The following is an 18,198-nucleotide window of genomic DNA, read 5'->3' as shown; positions in this document are numbered from 1 at the left end:
TCAAATTACAACTGCAATCTACCCCTCTCTTCTGCTCTATAGTCTTTGAAGTGTTCAAATGTTTGCTTGTGGGCCCTTCTGAGCTACTGGAAGGACGGGATATAAATGGAATTGAAGAAAGAAAATGGCAAAAGGGTGACATACTCCACCAGAAAGCCCAGTCCTCGCTTGAAGTTCCGCTTTCACCGTCCAAGTTCACTGACAGGGCTCCATTCGGGCGGGAAACCTACTACGCATGCTCACTCTGCGCGAGTCGCCCAGACGCCTGGCTTTTTACGGCGCTGCTTCCGGCCGCGTAGACTCGCGCATGCGCCCGCACCACCTTCGCCTCCCGTCGTCGGGGGGGTCGGCCCTGCCGCCGGGCTCATGTCGTGCCGGGCTCTGCGCAGGCTGCGAGGGGAACAGCGGGGTCAGGAGCCTCTCGGGCCCCCGGACGACGGCGAAGCCCTGCCGGGACGGCTCAGCGAGCGCCGAGTCGGGAACCTGTACGAGCTGGTGAGCGGAGGGCAAAGGCCGGTCCCTGCCCCCAAGAGCGAGAATGCAAAGCTCTGCCCCGAACTGCTCTTGGCTTCTCCCTCCGGATTCGCTGGCATAAGGGATTAGCAGACCCGCCCATCACTTTTCATATGTTGTTCCTTGTTTTCTCTTAAAAACCATCGGGAGACCTGGTCTGGTCCTGAAGAAGAGGCAAAACAGGGTGAAGAAAGTGCTGGGAATCAACGATTTCTCTATGCAAGCTGACGTAATTTGGGGGAGGAGCCAGAAAACGAAAAACCGCCAATAATGGAAACCGCAAATATGGAGGGAGAAGTGTAGTGAAATCTCCGTCAAAGCTCACTCCAGCCCATCCTCCCCCAAACGGCCATGTACAGAAACCGACCATGCACTAGAGAGTTGCGCGGGGACAGAAATCCCACCCGTCCCCACCCGTCCCCGCCAAAATCCCACCCATCCCCACCCGTCCCCGTGAGGAATCCCTCCGTCCCCACCCGTCCCCGTGAGGAATCCCTCCGTCCCCACCCGTCCCCGCGAGGAATCCCCTCCGTCCCCACCCGTCCCCGTGAGGAATCCCCTCCGTCCCCACCCGTCCCCGCGAGGAATCCCCTCCGTCACCATCCTTCCCTATAAACTTCAGAAATAGTTATTTTATTTAATTATGCTACTGAATTAAAGGCTCTGGTAGAGACCCATTTACAAATAAGCAAAGAGACTATTAATTTGGAAATATTAATTGGGAAGAATACATACTTTGTAAATGGGTTTCTACCAGAACCTCTAATGTAAATATAAAATATAAATACTCAGCTGATGAGAACCCACAAACTGTCAGCTGAGGACTTCCTTTGCAGTTGGCCTGGGGTCCCTTTTGCCAAGCTTGGCAGGCAGCAGTAGCGTCCCTGAGTCACAGATGCTGGCACCTCAGTGGCTCATGGATGCTGCCAGCGACTGCTGCGCTTGGTGGAGGGGAGTTCTGACCATCTCTAGAGGAGGTCCTCTGCTGGCGGTGCTTGGGGATCCCCACCAGTCACAGCAAGGGCCAACAAGTACTTCAACACTGTAGAAATAAAACCAGAAATGCATTTCCTTTTCTTTTGAACACAAAACAAAGATATCTGCCATATACATTTCCCAAGGCAGATGACTCTATGCAATGTCACCTCGGTAACAAAATACAAAAATAGACAAATACACCCCCTCCCTTTTTACTAAACCACAATAGTAGGTTTTAGCACAGGGAGTTACGCTGAATGCCTCGCGCTGCTCTCAATGCTCATAGGCTCCCTGCGCTAAAAAACAATATTGCGGTTTAGTAAAAGGGAGCCATAGTGCAAAATATAGACAGCAGATATAAATTCTCAAAACAGACACATTTTGATCACTAAATTGAAAATAAAATCATTTTTCCTACCTTTGCTGTTTGGTGATTTCATGAGTCTCTGGTTGCACTTTCTTCTTCTGACTGTGCATCCAATCTTTCTTCCTTTCTTTCAGCCTCCTGTATGTTTCCTCTCCTCCAGACCTCATTCTCTCCCCCAACTTTTTCTTTCTGTCTCCCTGTTCCCCCTTCTTTCTGTCTCTCTGTCTGCCCCCTTTCTTTCTTTCTCCGTGCCCTCCCCCAAGCCACTCGGTTTGCTGCCACCGCCATCGGGGAATAGTCCCCAAGCCACCGCTGTCCCAAGCTTTCCCTGCAGAAGCTTCGCGCTGACCAGCATTCCGCTCCCTGACGTCAATTCTGACGTAGGAGAGGAAGTTCCGGGCCAACAAGGCATTTCTCCTCATTCCATCCAGCCTGAGCCCCATCTCTCCTTGATCCAGCATTTCCCTTCTGTGTCTGTCAGAATTACCATTCCACCTATTTTCCAGCATCACCCTTCTTTGTGTCCATCTCACCTATATCCCTATCTCACCACTTTTTCAGAATCTTCATTTGTCTCTGTCCTTGTCTTTACCCCATATTCACCATTTGCCCTTTCAATGTCTTTATCTCCCCCCCCCCCACACACACTTTTTCAGCATTACTTCTATGTCTCTATTTCACCTCCTCTTCATGTCCCCTCTGTATCTCTATCCTTATTCAGAAGGTCCTGCTTACCCTTTCTCTTCTTTGTGTCACTATCTCCATTTTCAGCTTTCCCCCTTTTTCCTTTGTTAATGCACCCTGTAGCCAGAATCTTTCCACCCTCTCTCCACTCCGGCCCAGCCCAGTATGAAATATTTCCTTTTGTTTCTCTCCCCTCTCTCTTCTCCTCCCTCACCCACGAGTCCTGCATCTGGCCCTCTCCCTTCTACCTGCACCTGGCAACACCCCCCTGCTCCGCGGCTCTCTTAAGCAACTCGTCAGCAGCGGTGATCAAGACAAGCTGCCGACATCGAGGCCTTCCCTCTACGAGTCCCACCTTTGTGGAAAAAGGAAGTTGAAACAAGCGGGACTCGCAGAGGGTAGGCCCCGACGCCAGAAGCTTGTGTCGATCGTTGCTGCTAAGTTGCCGAAGAGAGCCGCAGGTAGAAGGGAGAGGGAGATAGGAAGGCTGTAGAAGCTCCGGAGCATGACACCGAACCCGGCCAGGATGATTTCTTTTTCAGGCTGCTGCTGCCGCTGCCATCCCCCACCCGAAATGACAAAAAACAGCCTAATGCCCGCGTCGGGAAATAGCCATGTTGAGCAGTGAGCTCAGCACGTACACAGATGAAAGCCTTGCTTGCTGATTGGTCCGGCGGCACGGTGGGGCGGGGCCGCCGGACCAATCAGCAAGCAAGGCTTTCATCTGTGTACGTGCTGAGCTCACTGCTCAACATGGCTATTTCCCGACGCGACTCCAGACTTGCATCGCCAGAATTTAGGTAGGTTGTTTTCATCCCCGTGGGAGTCCCGTGGGCAAGGGGGCGTCCCCGTGGGAGTCCCGTGGGTCAGGGGGGCATCCCCGTGGGAGTCCCGTGGGCCAGGGGGCGTCCCCGTGGGAGTCCCGTGGGCCAGGGGGGGAACCCGCGGGATCCCCGCGGGACCCGCGGGATTCCCGCGATCCCCGTTCCCGTGCAGACCTCTACCATGCACGTCTGCCCAGTACTGGCCTTAGTTCAATATTTGATATTCTTTTCTGATTAGAGATCCTCTGTGTTCATCCCACGCTTCTTTGAACTCCGTCACCGTTTTCCTCTCCACCACCTCTCTCGGGAGCACTTTCCAGGCATCCACCACCCTCTCCGTAAAGTAGAATTTCCTAACATTGCTCTTGAATCTACCACCCCTCAACCGCAAATTATGTCCTCTGGACATCAATACACAGGGCTCAGGTGGGGGAATTAGAGGGAACGATAAGACAGATATTGGGGCTTAGCAGGTGAGGGAACATAAGAATAGCCTTACTGGGTCAGACCAATGGTCCATCGAGCCCAGTAGCCCATTCTCACGGTGGCCAATCCAGGTCCCTAGGCCCTGGCCAAAACCCAAAGAGTAGCAACATTCCATGTTACCGATCCAGGACAAGCAGTGGCTTCCCCTCTGTCTTTCTCAATAACAGACTATGGACTTTTCCTCCAGGAAATTGTCCAAACCTTTCCTGCTATCCGCTCTTACCACAACCAGATATTGGGGCTTAGCAGGCGGGTTGGAGTTTGGAACTGAAAGCAGCTTCAAAGAAGTGGGCTTTGAGTCTGGATCTGAATACTGAATTGCTGCTCCATATGCCTAGAACAGACTGCCTGAGCCATTACATCAAGCTTAGTCCCTGACAGTATTCAAATCCTTGTTAAAGGCCTACTTTTTGAGGTTGTTTTAACTCCTAACCCCCATTTGCTTGTAAAGCACCCAAGCCTGAGAAACTCCTTTTCCCCAGGCTTGTCCTGTTTGATTAGATTGTAAGCTCTACTGAGCAGGAATTGTCTCTTGTATATTTTCATGTACACTGTGTATGTCTAGCAGCACTACAGAAAGGATAAGTAGTAGCAGTACTAGTGCTATTGAAACTGCTGCCAAATGACAAGGCCCCATATGGAGTAAAGAACAGTTCCCAATGAGAACCACTGAAGGAACATGCAAATACTTTTTGATATTTTCTTTTTCTAAATTTGACAGGATTACTCCTTATATGTAATTATTGCATTGGCTTCCTGTTACTGCCTGAATTAAAACCTGTACAATGGTTTTTAAAATTCTATATGAATTGTCCCCTTTGTATGTACATAGAAATAGAAACATGATGGCAGATAAAGGCCAAATGGCCCATCTAGTCAGCCCATCCGCAGTAACCATTATCTCTTTCTCTCTCCGAAGAGAGCCCACGTGCCTATCCCAGGCCCTCTTGAATTCAGACACAGTCTCTTTACAATTAAGGAGAACAGGTCTTGAAATCTGTTTAATTTTAAGTTTCCAAGTTCTAAATAGATAAAAACAGTTTAGTAATTGGTTTAGGTCTTTTTTTTATCAAGCACCTACAATTTGGAATAAGGTTCCTTTTTTTTTTTTTTTTATAAGAGCTAAAGATAATTTTCATATAGGCTCTCTATCAGCTGAATGATGTGTTTTGGGTATTCCCATTTCCATTAGAGTTCTAACAACAAAGGTAATTATGTGACGTTTAGGAGATTATTAAGAACTTTTTAGGTGATTTGTTATAGAAAAATTATTCATATTATGATTGTTTAACTGAGTATTTTTTCCTAGCCATTGTTTGTCTTTGTGATCCACTTTGAACTTTTTGGGGTAGTGGCAGAATATAAATCATAATGTAGTCTTGAGATGCAGTAGACCAGGAATCTCAAAGCCCCTCCTTGAGGGCCGCAGTCCAGTCGGGTTTTCAGGATTTCCCCAATGAATATGCATTGAAAGCAGTGCATGCACATAGATCTTATGCATATTCATTGGGGAAATCCTGAAAACCCAAGGAGGGACTTTGAGACCCCTGCAGTAGACCCTCCCCCACCTACACACACACTCTCTGATGGCCTAGTGTAAGAACTTGTGCTATTATGTTAGAGTGTGATATATACTAGGAACATGATGGCAGATAAAGGCCATCCACAGTTACCGTCATCTCCACAGGCCTATCCCAGGCTTTCTTGAATTCTTACACTATAGGGCCAGGAGTGCTGTCATTGCTTGGCTTTGCTCTTGTTGCAGCAGGACCTGAAGGAGTTATAATGCAAAGAAAGAAATATACCTCTGCAGATTTATACTCCGTTTCTCCTCTCCTTCTGTGCAGATAACCAATGCAGATGACGATGTGGAAGAGAGAGCACCAGCAGAAAGAAAAGTGGTGGATTCTAGGCTGACAGGGCAAGAGCGTGAAAGTGGAAAGCCAGAACATAATGGACATGGAGAAGAGAAGGAGGTGGCAGACCTTGAGCAAGTGGCAAATAACATCCAGGTATAGGTTCTTGCTTACTGGTGGGAAATCTAAATAAAGTAGCATTCCCTGGCAGTCTGTCATTTGCACATTACCTACAGAGTTTGAAATGAATGGGATGAGCCTTATTGGAGTTCCTGTGATAACTCTTCTTAAACTGCATCTTAAGTGAACAGACTGTCGCGACGGAGGACTGCACTTACCTAAGAATAAATATTCAAGTGAGCAAATTGACAATAGTTGAAGGCATAGCTGTATTCGAAGAGGTAGGACACACTTTGCTTCCTCAGAGCAGTGTCACTGGAAGGGTTTGTCCACAGATTATGAGATAAAGTAAATGTTGCTGCTGTTTGACCAGTTCAGAGCTTGATATGCGAGTAGTCAGCATAACAGGAATATCTTCATAGCTTAATGCAAATTTCCCTAGCAACAGAGACCAATGGGATAGCTCACATCTACCAGCAGGCGGAGATAGAGAAACTGATTAACAGGTGGTCCTATTGGCTGGCACTCCTCCTGTCTCATCAGTAATCTCTATCTCCCAGCAGGAAAAGGTCCCTATTCAACTAGCTCCTGAATTCTGGCTGTGGCTGGAACTTTATTTTCTCCTGTTGAGGTTTCTCTTCAGTGAGACTGCCATTCTGTTTCTCCTGTTGAGGTTTCTCTTCAGTGAGACTGCCATTCTGTTTCTCCTGTCGAGGTTTCTCTTCAGTGAGACTGCCATTATGTTTCTCCTGTCGAGGTTTCTCTTCAGTGAGACTGCCATTCTGTTTCTCCTGTTGAGGTTTCTCTTCAGTGAGACTGCCATTCTGTTTCTCCTGTCGAGGTTTCTCTTCAGTGAGACTGCCATTCTGTTTCTCCTGTCGAGGTTTCTCTTCAGTGAGACTGCCATTCTGTTTCTCCTGTCGAGGTTTCTCTTCAGTGAGACTGCCATTCTGTTTCTCCTGTCGAGGTTTCTCTTCAGTGAGACTGCCATTCTGTTTCTCCTGTTGAGGTTTCTCTTCAGTGAGACTGCCATTCTGTTTCTCCTGTCGAGGTTTCTCTTCAGTGAGACTGCCATTCTGTTTCTCCTGTCGAGGTTTCTCTTCAGTGAGACTGCCATTCTATTTCTCCTGTTGAGGTTTCTCTTCATGAGACTGCCATTCTGTTTCTCCTGTCGAGGTTTCTCTTCAGTGAGACTGCCATTCTGTTTCTCCTGTCGAGGTTTCTCTTCAGTGAGACTGCCATTCTGTTTCTCCTGTTGAGGTTTCTCTTCATGAGACTGCCATTCTGTTTCTCCTGTTGAGATTTCTCTTCAGTGAGACTGCCATTCTGTTTCTCCTGTCGAGGTTTCTCTTCAGTGAGACTGCCATTCTGTTTCTCCTGTCGAGGTTTCTCTTCAGTGAGACTGCCATTCTGTTTCTCCTGTCGAGGTTTCTCTTCAGTGAGACTGCCATTCTGTTTCTCCTGTTGAGATTTCTCTTCAGTGAGACTGCCATTCTGTTTCTCCTGTTGAGGTTTCTCTTCAGTGAGACAGGGGTGTCCGGCTGAACGGTGCTGGCTTTAGAGGTTACCCTTGGGCCCCCCCTTGTCCCTGCCTCACCCTCCCTCCATTGCTAGAGGGTCTGACTGGGTCTCAAATTTTTTCTTCTTTCCCTTCTCTGTAAAAAAAAAAAGGAGACCACAATTGTTACATTCTGCCATGCTTTTGCTGCAAACTGGCTTCAACCGGCCCTAACAACAAGCTTGTGAGTATATCTGGCTTTTACAGTTGTTTGAACTTCAGGTTCTGTTTGGGAGTCTTAGTACTGTGGGTTCGGTCATCATACATTTAAGGTATGGATATTTTATTGAGGCTAAGTTTTATGACTAGAAATCCATGGAGGGTGCCGGGACTTCCTGCCCTTTGCATGCACACGCTTTGTTTCCTTGTTGGTTACAGCGCAGCAGTAGCGATGCGATTTCATGCTCGTACTTGTTCTCTTTGTTGGGTTTCAGTGCAGCAGTAGTCCTGTTTATTCTGAGGCTCTCTTTCATCAGTGTTTGTCACGGCCATGTGCAGCTGATTGTGCAGGTGCCGGTTTATAGCAGCGCTCATGACATGGGATATGTTTTTTCCGGCGCTGTGGGCCGTTCTTCTGGTTATTCCCCGAGTCTGATTTCTTTCTATGCAAGCCGCGGCAGGGTAAATTTTGCGGTGCACGAACGTTTTAGGTGATGTGGGCGGTGGTACCGTTTTGGCGCTACCAGGCGATTCATCTAATTTCTTCTTGACTGCCTGCTTGATTCGGACGACTTCCAGTCAGGCCATTTGACTGACATGAAAAGGGTGATATCTTTTCCTCAGTTCTTTACACGTGCATCTTTGAATTTGCACAGCACTCTTTTCTCCTGTACTATTTATAGGTATATCGGGGTGATGTTTTTATTCATATAGGAGAGACATGTGTTTCTTTCCGGAGACTTGGGCGTGGGGTCTCGGTCTCAGATTGGTATTCTTCTTCGCTTACCATGACCAAGAGTATGGGATTCTGTACAGTTTCTGGGATCCATATTGCTGACTCCACTGGGGACTTCGGCTTTCTTTCCCCTTCTTACGCTACAGCAGTCGCTTTTGTTCCGGTGGTTCCCGGTATCTCAGGGCACCAATTATTTGGTATGCTCCTCCTGCATCACTCTGTATGATTTGGTGGCTCCGCGCGATTTCTCTTTTCAAGGCATGCCTCGGTCTTTGCTGGACTATCTCATGATCACCGACCATCCCGGGCTGTCGGGTTGGGGGGCTCCGTGGCTTCCATCCTCAGCTCCTGGAGTCTGGTCTTCAGAGGCGACTCAGTTCTTGTTCATTCTTCTGCTCTTGAGCAGGGTCAGGCTACCTTTCTGGAGCTTCAGATCATTCTTCCGGATTGCCGCTGAGGGTCCTTTTGGTCAGTATTAGGATGGGGGTATTTCTCTACTGCTTGGGCAGTAAGTGTTGTACTCATTGGCAGGTGAAGTTGTTCTGCTTCAATGGGTGGACTCTCATCTTCGTCTTCTGTTGGCAGATCCTTTTATGGATCAGGATAAGAGTTTGGATAGACTTTCTCTCCGCGGAATCTGAGCATGGCCCATTTCTTGTATGTTACAGTGTACAGCGCTGTGTACGCTCTGGAAAGTGTGCATGTTAGTAATAGTGTAATCTTCTGCATCCTGGATATTGAGATATGTGGCTCAGGCGTTCTAGCTCTTTTTATGGACGTGAGATCTCCTTGACCTAGACCTCATGGCCTCGTCTCTCAATTCTAAGCTTCCTAGCTTCTTCGGCGGGCCCAGGGAGTGGGAGTTAGAGGGGGTAGCTGCATGGCTCCTTTCTCGCTTCTGCCTTCTCTTTTTCAGTGTTTTCCGATGGCTTGGATTTGCCACCTCGAGCTTGCTTTCTGGGCACAGTATTTGTAGAATCTCTGGATTGGCGGCGCCATCCTTACTTTGCGGATTTGATGAGTCTTTCAACAGCCGGACTAAGAAGTTTCCTGGTATCTCCGGCTTTGCTCACCTAGGGTCCGTTCAACATGGATATTTGTACTACTTTAGTATTACGACCTAGTTTTTTGAAAAATCTTGGTTGACGTGTAAGGGTTATGCGAAGCAGGTTGTTTCTTCTCTTATCCAGGTGCTACGGACGTCTTCTCCTGTGGCTTCTGCTTCCTTTTGGAGGTTTTTCCTTTCTTGGGTGCTTCTTAACGTTTGAACCACTCCAGAGTTCCTTTTTGGCACAGGTGTATTGCCAAGGGCTTAGCGTTCAATTCCCTTCAGCTTCTAGTGCCATTCTTAGCTTGTTACAAGGGCTAGATATATTGCTCTTCGCTTACTTCTCAGCTTCATGTAGTTCAGGTCCTAAACAGAGTGCGGTATATTCATGCGCCTCTTAGAAAGCCCGGTTTGGAGTACAATCTTCACGTACTTCTTTTCAGTTTACCGAAGGCTTCATTTCATCCTTGTCTTTTGGGACTCTAAAGGGCTGTGCCGTTGAACCTGGGGTTTCTTGTGGCCTTGGCTTCAGCTCTGCAGTTTTCTATGTTGCAGGCCTTGTTTAACGGGGATTCCTATTTCTGATTTCCGAAATATGGGGTATCAGTTCAGATGGTACCATTGTTTCTTTCTAGGGGGGTGTCATCCTTTCTTTTATGTCATGCTCGCTTTTCCTTCCTTCTTCCTGGGAGGAGAAATTGGGAGCAGTGCTTTTATTCACTGCATTTTTTGATATGTACGTAGCGTTCTCTGTGAGCTCGATTTCTTACGACTTTTAGTTGTTTATAGCTCCTTTTTGCATTCTTCAAGGGACGCCTCAAACGTTTGGTGGCGTCCGAAGCCTCCATCGCTCAATGGGTCCAGGAGGACATTCTTTATGCTTGCTTGCTGGCAGGGAAGCGGTTGGCGAAAGAACTTCATGACCATTCCGCTGGAGCGATGGCTACTTCTTGGGCTCGGCCCAGAGGTTTTTTTCCTTGGAGGAGATTTGTCTCGCGGCTAATTGGTCTTCCGAGCGTGCTTTCTCTCCCCATTTCTGCTTGGATGTGGGGGCGCATGCGGTAGGGGCGTTTTGTGCTTCGGTTGTTGCGGAGGTGGCGTTTGCTTCCCACCCAGATTGAGGATTGCTTTGCTACATCCCATTGGTCTCTGGATTCATCTGCTGCTGTTGCTAAGGAAGGAAAAATTATGTTCTTACCTGTTAATTTTCTTTCCTTTAGACGCAGCAGATGAATCCAGAGCCCCACCCTTTCTGGATATTGTCTGTCAGGTTTTCTTTTGCAACTTTTGAAGTTTGTTATTATTGATGGTTGTATTCTGTATTATTGCCTTTTGTGATTTGTTATGGGAAAGAAGTTTTTTACATGCTATGCCTATTGATGGTTACGGATGCTTGGGCAATGAGCAATACTGAAGATGCAGGAGGTGTGCCAGCCAATAGGACCACCTGTTAATCAGTTTCTCTATCTCCGCCTGCTGGTAGATGTGGGCTATCCCATTGGTCTCTGGATTCATCTGCTGCGTCTAAAGGAAAGAAAATTAACAGGTAAGAACATAATTTTTCCATAATCCCTCATGTGTGAACATACTCAGTTCATGTGATAAGGAGCACAGGAAGCAGTGAAGTCTGAAAACGAGTGACTTGTGACATTCTACAGCATTTATGAGTTCAATTCTGTTCCTTATAACTAAATCTGCTGCCTTAGGCTAAGGAAGATGATACCGTTCATGGTGTTTGGATTAGCGAGAGAATGTGTGGATGTATTTTATAATGTTAAGCTTTTTGAAACTTCTGTAATCAGTTTCTTCAGTATTTTTTCTTTATGAATTTTATGCATTTCTATAGCTTTTCCAGGAACATTTTAATTAAAAGAATGCTGTAATATTTAAAAATTATTTTAGGGGTAGAGGGAGTTTGTATATTAAAAAAAAATTGTTTGAGCTCTGTTTACTGGATGAATAGGTTGACTTTGTGTATTTTTCTTGGCTCAAGAAAAATCATTTAAACATAAAATTATTTTATAGATGGATAATAAAATAAAGAAGAAAAAGAAGAGGAAGAAAAATAAGAAACATACAGCAGGAGAACCTCAGGTACCGATTTTTGTGTCCTTTTTAGGTGAGTGGATTCAAGTCCTCCCAGAGCAGCAGCATATTACGTTACATTAGTGATTTCTATTCCACCATTACCTTGCGGTTCAAGGCAGATTACATAAGGAGTTATTTGGACATTTCCGAGTGGATCGGGTTGCCTCAGGGGATTGAGATAAGTCTTGCGGTGTTTGTCTTTAAGGATTTCTTGTCATGTTCTCAGAATTGTGTATGAAAGCTGCAGTGGACGCTAAATAAAAGGAAAATACTGTACTGTGTGCAGGGGTGGGAAGTAATAATAGCAGTTTATATACCGCAGGACCGTGAAATTCTATGTGCTTTACAATGATTAAAAATGCTACAAATTGTTACAAAAATGGTGTCTAACAGCTCCAGAGATCAGTTATTGTGGTACATTGTGGGAAAGATTGTGCAAATCAGCTACCTAAGTACTTCAGGAACAGATATGTTTTTAGGTGTCTCTTGAATTCCCAATAAGTATTGGCAAGCATAAGTAATTGTTCCAGATCTTTACCTCATAATGCTGCCTGATATGAGAAAAGGTGGTGTTGATGTCTTTTAAATTCACATCCTCTAACCCAGGGGTCCCCAAAGTCCCTCCTGTCAGGTTTTCAGGATTTCCCCCATGAATCTGCATGAGATCTATGTGCATGCACTGCTTTCAATGCATATTCATTGAGGAAATCCTGAAAACCCGACTGGATTGCGGCCCTCAAGGAGGGACTTTGGGGACTCCTGCTCTAACCGGTGGAGAAACAAAATTCAAGTTTGAGCTTCTCTTATGTTTATTGGTTGAGAAAGAGAAAAGGTCAGTTATATTTTTTTTTTCTTTCCAGCTTATGATTTATCCTTAATCTTATCTATTGTTTTGCCTTTTGTCTTTGTTTTGTTCTATTTCTATCATTTAAATTTCTCCAGAATTCTACTGTTCAAAGGCTCCCCCTTCTGCTTCTATTCCTTTCTCTCCTCTCTTCTACCTTCCAAAGTATTTAGATCAATGCTGTCTTGTTAAAATGTTTATTTTATTTTTATTTTTCCTCTAACTCTACTTTTCACTTCTCTATTACCCTCCAGGTACTTTAGTTAGATTGTGAGCCTTCGGGACAGTAAGGGAATTTTTCAAGTACCTTTCTTATTTCTAATCTTAATGTATATTTTCTGTAAACCGCTTAGAACCTAACGGATGTAGCGGTATATAAGAAATAAATTACATTACATTATATATTTAGGGACTAAACCGAATAGTACTTTAAAGCAAAAGCATCCAAACTTAAACTTCACACGTGCCTCCATCGGCAGCCAATGCAGGAGTCGGTAGGAAGAACTGCCACATTTTGCACCAGTTGTAATCGCTGCATTCTCTTCTGGGAAATTGCCAGATAGGCGATATTACAGTAATCAAGTTGGCTCAGTATAAGAGATTGTACCAAAATTCTAAATGATGAAGCATCAAAATATGCTTTAATGGACCGAAGCTTCCAGAGAGTTAAAAAACCCTTTCTAACCAAAGAATCCACCTGGTCTTTCATGGTTAGGCCCTGGTCCAGTGTTACGCCCAAAACCTTTATAGTAGATTGAATAGGGGAAAGGTTGGGTCTGATCTCTGGTTTACTACTAGCTCGATTTCTTGCAGCCTATTGGTGAATTTAGAAGATTTTGATCAGACCATTAATGACCATTTTTTGTCTCTAGTTCTTTGTATTTTGTTGTATCTCAAGCCACATTAGGGTTTTTTATCACTGGCCGCTGCGGTAAAAGCTCTGACGCTCAAAAGAATTCCTATGAGCATCAGAGTTTTTACCACAGAGGCCAGTGATATAAATAAATCCTAACACGGCTTGATAAAAATAGAAATATGATGGCAGGTAAAGGCCAAATGGGCCATCCAGGCTGCCCATCCGCAGTATCTATTAGCTCTTCCTCTCAGGGGGCCTTAGTGATATTCTGTCTTTTCATATGTACACAGAATAATTACAGTATGATACTTGATTTCCTTTGCTGCTATCTGTTTTGTTTTCTGGTATAAAGTTTGAATCTGTTGCTTTAGGAATGTTCCATATGATTTATCTCCACCTGAAAGTAATGCTTCTCTGAAATCATTTTGCCAAAAAATAGGAATAGAAACTAAATTCTCTCTTATGAGATCAAATTCCTTTTAATGAGGCATCCAGTGTCTTCCTTTCATAAACGTAACAAATCTTTGTGTACAGGTCAGTTAATGATGCGAGGTTGATACATTTCTACCTGTTAGGTGTAGCAAAATGCATAAGAACATAAGCAATGCCTCCGCCGGGTCAGACCTGAGGTCCATCGTGCCCAGCAGTCCACTCACACGGCAGCCCAACAGGTCCAGGACCTGTGCAGTAATCCTCTATCTATACCTCTCTATCCCCTTTTCCAGCAGGAAATTGTCCAATCCTTTCTTAAACCCCAGTACCGTACTCTGCCCTATTACGTCCTCTGGAAGCGCTTTCCAGGTGTCCACCACACGTTGGGTAAAGAAGAACTTCCTAGCATTCGTTCTGAATCTGTCCCCTTTCAACTTTTCCGAATGCCCTCCTGTTCTTTTATTATTCGAAAGTTTGAAGAATCTGTCCCTCTCTACTCTCTCTATGCCCTTCATGATCTTATAAGTCTCTATCATATCCCCTCTAAATCTCCTCTTCTCCAGGGAAAAGAGTCCCAGTTTCTCCAATCTCTCAGCGTATGAAAGGTTTTCCATACCTTTTATCAGACGTGTTGCTCTCCTCTGAACCCTCTTGAGTATCGCCATATCCTTTTTAAGGTACGGCGACCAGTATTGGACGCAGTACTCCAGATGCAGACGCACCATCGCCCGATACAACAGCAGGTTAACTTCTTTTGTTCTGGTTGTAATACCCTTCTTGATTATACCTAGCATTCTATTCGCTTTCTTAGCAGCCGCTGTGCACTGTGCCGTCAGCTTCATTGTCATGTCCACCATTACCCCCAAGTCCCTTTCTTGGGTACTCTCGTTCAATAATATCCCTCCCATCGTATAGTTGTACCTCAAGTTTCTGATTCCCACATGTAATACTTTACATTTCTCAACGTTGAACTTCATCTTCATTGTATTTATGGTACTGCAGCCTAATAAAAGAAGCATATACTGTAGGCTGTCAAAGGGGAAAACACCTTCCAGGGAGTCAAGACAAAGTTAGACAAGTTCCTGCTGAACCAGAACGTACGCACTGGTCTTTGATCTAGGGGCCGCCGTGAGAGCGGACTGCTGGTTAGATAGACCACTGGTCTGACCCAACAGCGGCAATTCTTATGTTCTTAAGACAGAACCTAATTACCCCAGAATTCAAAAGAAACAGAAGACTTTCCTTTTTGAGAATTCATACTTATCAAGTATGCTCTTCCACAGCAACTTCCACAACAGCATTTCACCCCTCCTGAGACTATAAGAGCTCCCTCCCCAAACTCTATAGAACATAACTTGTATCTAACTTACCTGAAATTGCTGAACTGTAATTCTAATGACAGCTGAATGATTACTACACCTCCTGCTTACTTTATATTCCATTGTTGTAACTCCAAAAGAGGCAGAGAGTGATCCTGTAACCCCTCTGCTCAAGGAATCACATTGGCTCCCAGCATATCTTGGAATTCAATTCAAGTGCAGTTAAGATCTTATTTGGCATTTTCATCACTTTGATTCCTTTAGACTGGAATGTGCCAGAAGTTCTCAAAAATTAAAATCTTCAAGAGTCATTCTTTTGCTTTTAAATTAACCAAATTCTGGAATGCTTTACCGCTTACATTAAGAAGTTTTTAGGTTCTTTTGCTTTATTCCGGAAAGCTCTAAAAACCTTTTTCTTTAGCACTCTCCAGACCAGTAGAGGTTAACTTTACGATTGGTATATATCTAATCATGACCAGCAGGTGGAGACTGAAAACAAAACTTTGGGACAGTATATCCTAGCCCCTCCTCTCTATTTCCCTCAGTCTTCTTTCAGTCTCCAGCAGGTGTTGAGTGATCTGTACCCATCTCCCTTGGTAGGGCTGTTGGAATTTGTTTAGAGGTTTATTGTCCCTGTTTTTAGCCGGACGGAGCTTGGACGGACTCTGTTTGGGGGTTCGTCCGACCTCGGGGGTGTCAAACCCGGCGGGTCACGAGCGGGGTCCCTCCCCCCACTTCCTCCACCTCCCCATATTTTTTTAGAGGAGCCTCAGCAGTAAGCCTTGCCCCCTAAATCAAGCAAGGCATATTGCTTCGAGAGCCTGTGGAGTCTGTTCTGTAAAAAAAAAAAAAAAAAAATCCTGAGGTAGTGCTGGTCTGGAGGGTTGTATCCCTTTAAGAAAACTGTATTTTACTGTATTTTTTCAACTAACCGGCACTTTTTTACAGCTAGGTCGCGTATGGAGCAATGAGCACTTCTAAAGGGAAAAAGTGCTCATTGTGCTCCAGACGCGAGGCACTCGCGGCCGGCCTGTGCAAGCGGTGTTCAGGCCGGTGCGGTGGAGGAGCTCCGTCGGCAGCGGCTGCAGGCGCCCAGAGCTCCCCGCCGATGGTGCCTCGCGAGTCGGCAGGGAACGGTGGAGAAGCCCGGTCTTCTCCGTCCGCCCACGGAGGGATTCCCCGAGCCGCCGACGGTCGGGTTTTAGAGGATTCCCTCTCAGCTGATATTTTGACAGCTGATGCCGGCTTGCCTGTTTTAGCGGCTGAGACTATTCAGGTCTCTCAGCCGCTTCAGGCTGTGGAGGGAGCTGTTTTGGCGGGAAAGACGCCATCTTCTCTGTCTGGCCCCTCCATTTTGTCTTCCACCTCAGGTGACCTTCCCCCTGTTTTGTCTAAGCAGGGGCAGGTTTCTGCTGGGTCCCCTGCTGTGGCAGGGAGTCCCTTGGGACCCTCGGGGGGTTTTTCCCCTGATTTTTTCTTTTCATTATGCAAAGCCTATTTTCAGGCGGCTGGGGGTCCCGGTTGCGCCCAGGGGGTCTCGGGGGGTGGGGTTTCCTCCGCGCTCCCTGCGGCTTTGCCTCTCTCGTCTGACGTGACGTCCCCTCCGCCGCCTCTCTTGTCCAAGCGTCCGCGGGTGTCGTGGGACGAGGATTTGTGGTCGGAGGAACGTGTCGGTATGGAGGAGGACCTGGACCCTTCTGAGGAATTCCAGGACCCTCTGGAGGGGACGGAAGCTGGCGGCGGGTTGTCGGGTTTCCCGTTCTCCAGTGACGAGGCGTCCGTGGTGCGCCTTTTTCAGAGAGATGAGCTGCCTGACCTTATTCAACAGGTTTCTTCGGCTTTGCGTTTTGAGGACGCGCCGCCGGAGACTCCGCGTGTGGGGGACCCTCTGTTACGAGGGATCCGTTCCGTTTCCCGCTCTTTTCCTATGCATCAGGATATTCGGGATATTATTCTTGAGCAGTGGAAAACGCCGGAGACGCCGTTTCGGCTGGCGCGCAGCATGGCTCGCCTGTATCCCATTCCTGAAGGGGATCGGGCTACGTTAGCTTCGCCAGTCGTGGATGCGGTGGTCTCGGCTATTTCCAAGCGGCATACCGTGCCTGTTGAGGGCGGTTCTGCCTTGCGGGACTCTGAGGAGCGCAAATTGGAGAACATCCTTAAGCAAAATTTTCAAGTCTCTGCTTTTGGGGTCCAGGCGGCTATTTGTGGGGGACTGGTCGCTCGCGCCGTGTTTCGGTGGGCGGAGCGGGTCTTGGATCGAGAGTCTGACGACTGGTCTCTGGTGGATCAGGAGGTAGCAAAGATTGAGATGGCTGCCTCATTCCTCTCGGATGCTCTGTATGACTTGGTGCGGATCTCGGCTAAGTCCATGGCTTTTGGCGTGGCCGCAAGGCGTGTGTTGTGGCTGCGCGCTTGGGCGGCGGATGCTGCGTCCAAAGCTAAGCTTACTAAATTTCCCTTTCGGGGGTCGTTTTTATTTGGAGAGGACTTGGATAAGTTAATTCAGACTCTGTCGGACTCGAAAGTTCCCCGTTTGCCGGAGGACCGTGCCCGCCCGGCGTCTCGGGGGGGTGCGGCCCGGGGGCGTTTGCGGGAATTTCGCAAGTATCGCCCTGGGCGTGGGGCTGCTTCTTTCCAGTCTCCGGGGTTTTCCCGGGGTCGGTTCTTCCAGCGCATGCAGCCCTTTCGGGGGGCCCGTCGGGGGGCAGGGAACCCCTCCGCCGGTTCCCCCGCTTCCCGTCCTGCACAATGACGCCTTGCCGGCGCCCCCCTTGGTTCCGGTGGGGGCCCGGCTGCGCGACTTTTTTCCCAAATGGGCCGAGATCACGTCCGATCAGTGGGTCCTGGAGGTGGTGCGGGACGGTTATGCCCTGGAGTTCGCCCGCTCTCTGCCGGATTTTTTCCTCGCTTCTCCGTGTCAGACTCCGGGGAAGAAGCAGGCTTTTCGCCAGACCCTTCAGCGCTTGCTAGATCTCAGGGCAGTAGTTCCGGTGCCCCCCCCGGAGTGGGGCACGGGCAGGTACTCCATTTACTTTGTGGTGCCCAAGAAGGAGGGGACTTTTCGGCCCATCCTCGATTTGAAAGGGGTCAACAGGGCTCTCAAGGTTCCCTCTTTCCGTATGGAAACGCTGCGGTCGGTCATTCTGGCGGTTCAGCCGGGGGAGTTTCTCACTTCTCTCGATCTGACGGAGGCCTACTTGCATGTTCCTATTCGGACCTCTCATCAGCGTTTCCTGCGCTTTGCGATCTTGGGTCGGCACTATCAGTTCTGTGCGCTTCCCTTTGGGCTGGCCACGGCTCCCCGGACGTTCACCAAGGTGATGGTGG

General features: G+C 47.3%; 1 protein-coding gene across 1 annotated transcript in view; it reads left to right on the top strand.

Annotated features, from left to right (window-relative positions):
* The first annotated feature begins 275 nt into the window (after positions 1-275).
* TCF25 (transcription factor 25) overlaps positions 276-18,198 on the top strand; it is an 82,583-nt gene continuing 64,660 nt past the window's right edge. Inside the window, exons 1-3 of the mRNA XM_033941245.1 lie at positions 276-495; positions 5,700-5,864; positions 11,355-11,423. Coding sequence (XP_033797136.1) covers positions 367-495; positions 5,700-5,864; positions 11,355-11,423 — 363 coding nt within the window. The 5' untranslated portion in view covers positions 276-366. The remainder of the gene's footprint in view (positions 496-5,699; positions 5,865-11,354; positions 11,424-18,198) is intronic.

The sequence above is a fragment of the Geotrypetes seraphini genome, chromosome 4 (assembly GCF_902459505.1).
Source record: "Geotrypetes seraphini chromosome 4, aGeoSer1.1, whole genome shotgun sequence".
Classification (NCBI taxonomy): domain Eukaryota; kingdom Metazoa; phylum Chordata; class Amphibia; order Gymnophiona; family Dermophiidae; genus Geotrypetes; species Geotrypetes seraphini.
Note: the sequence above shows the minus strand (reverse complement) of the source record. Positions and strands in the feature narration are given on the sequence as shown.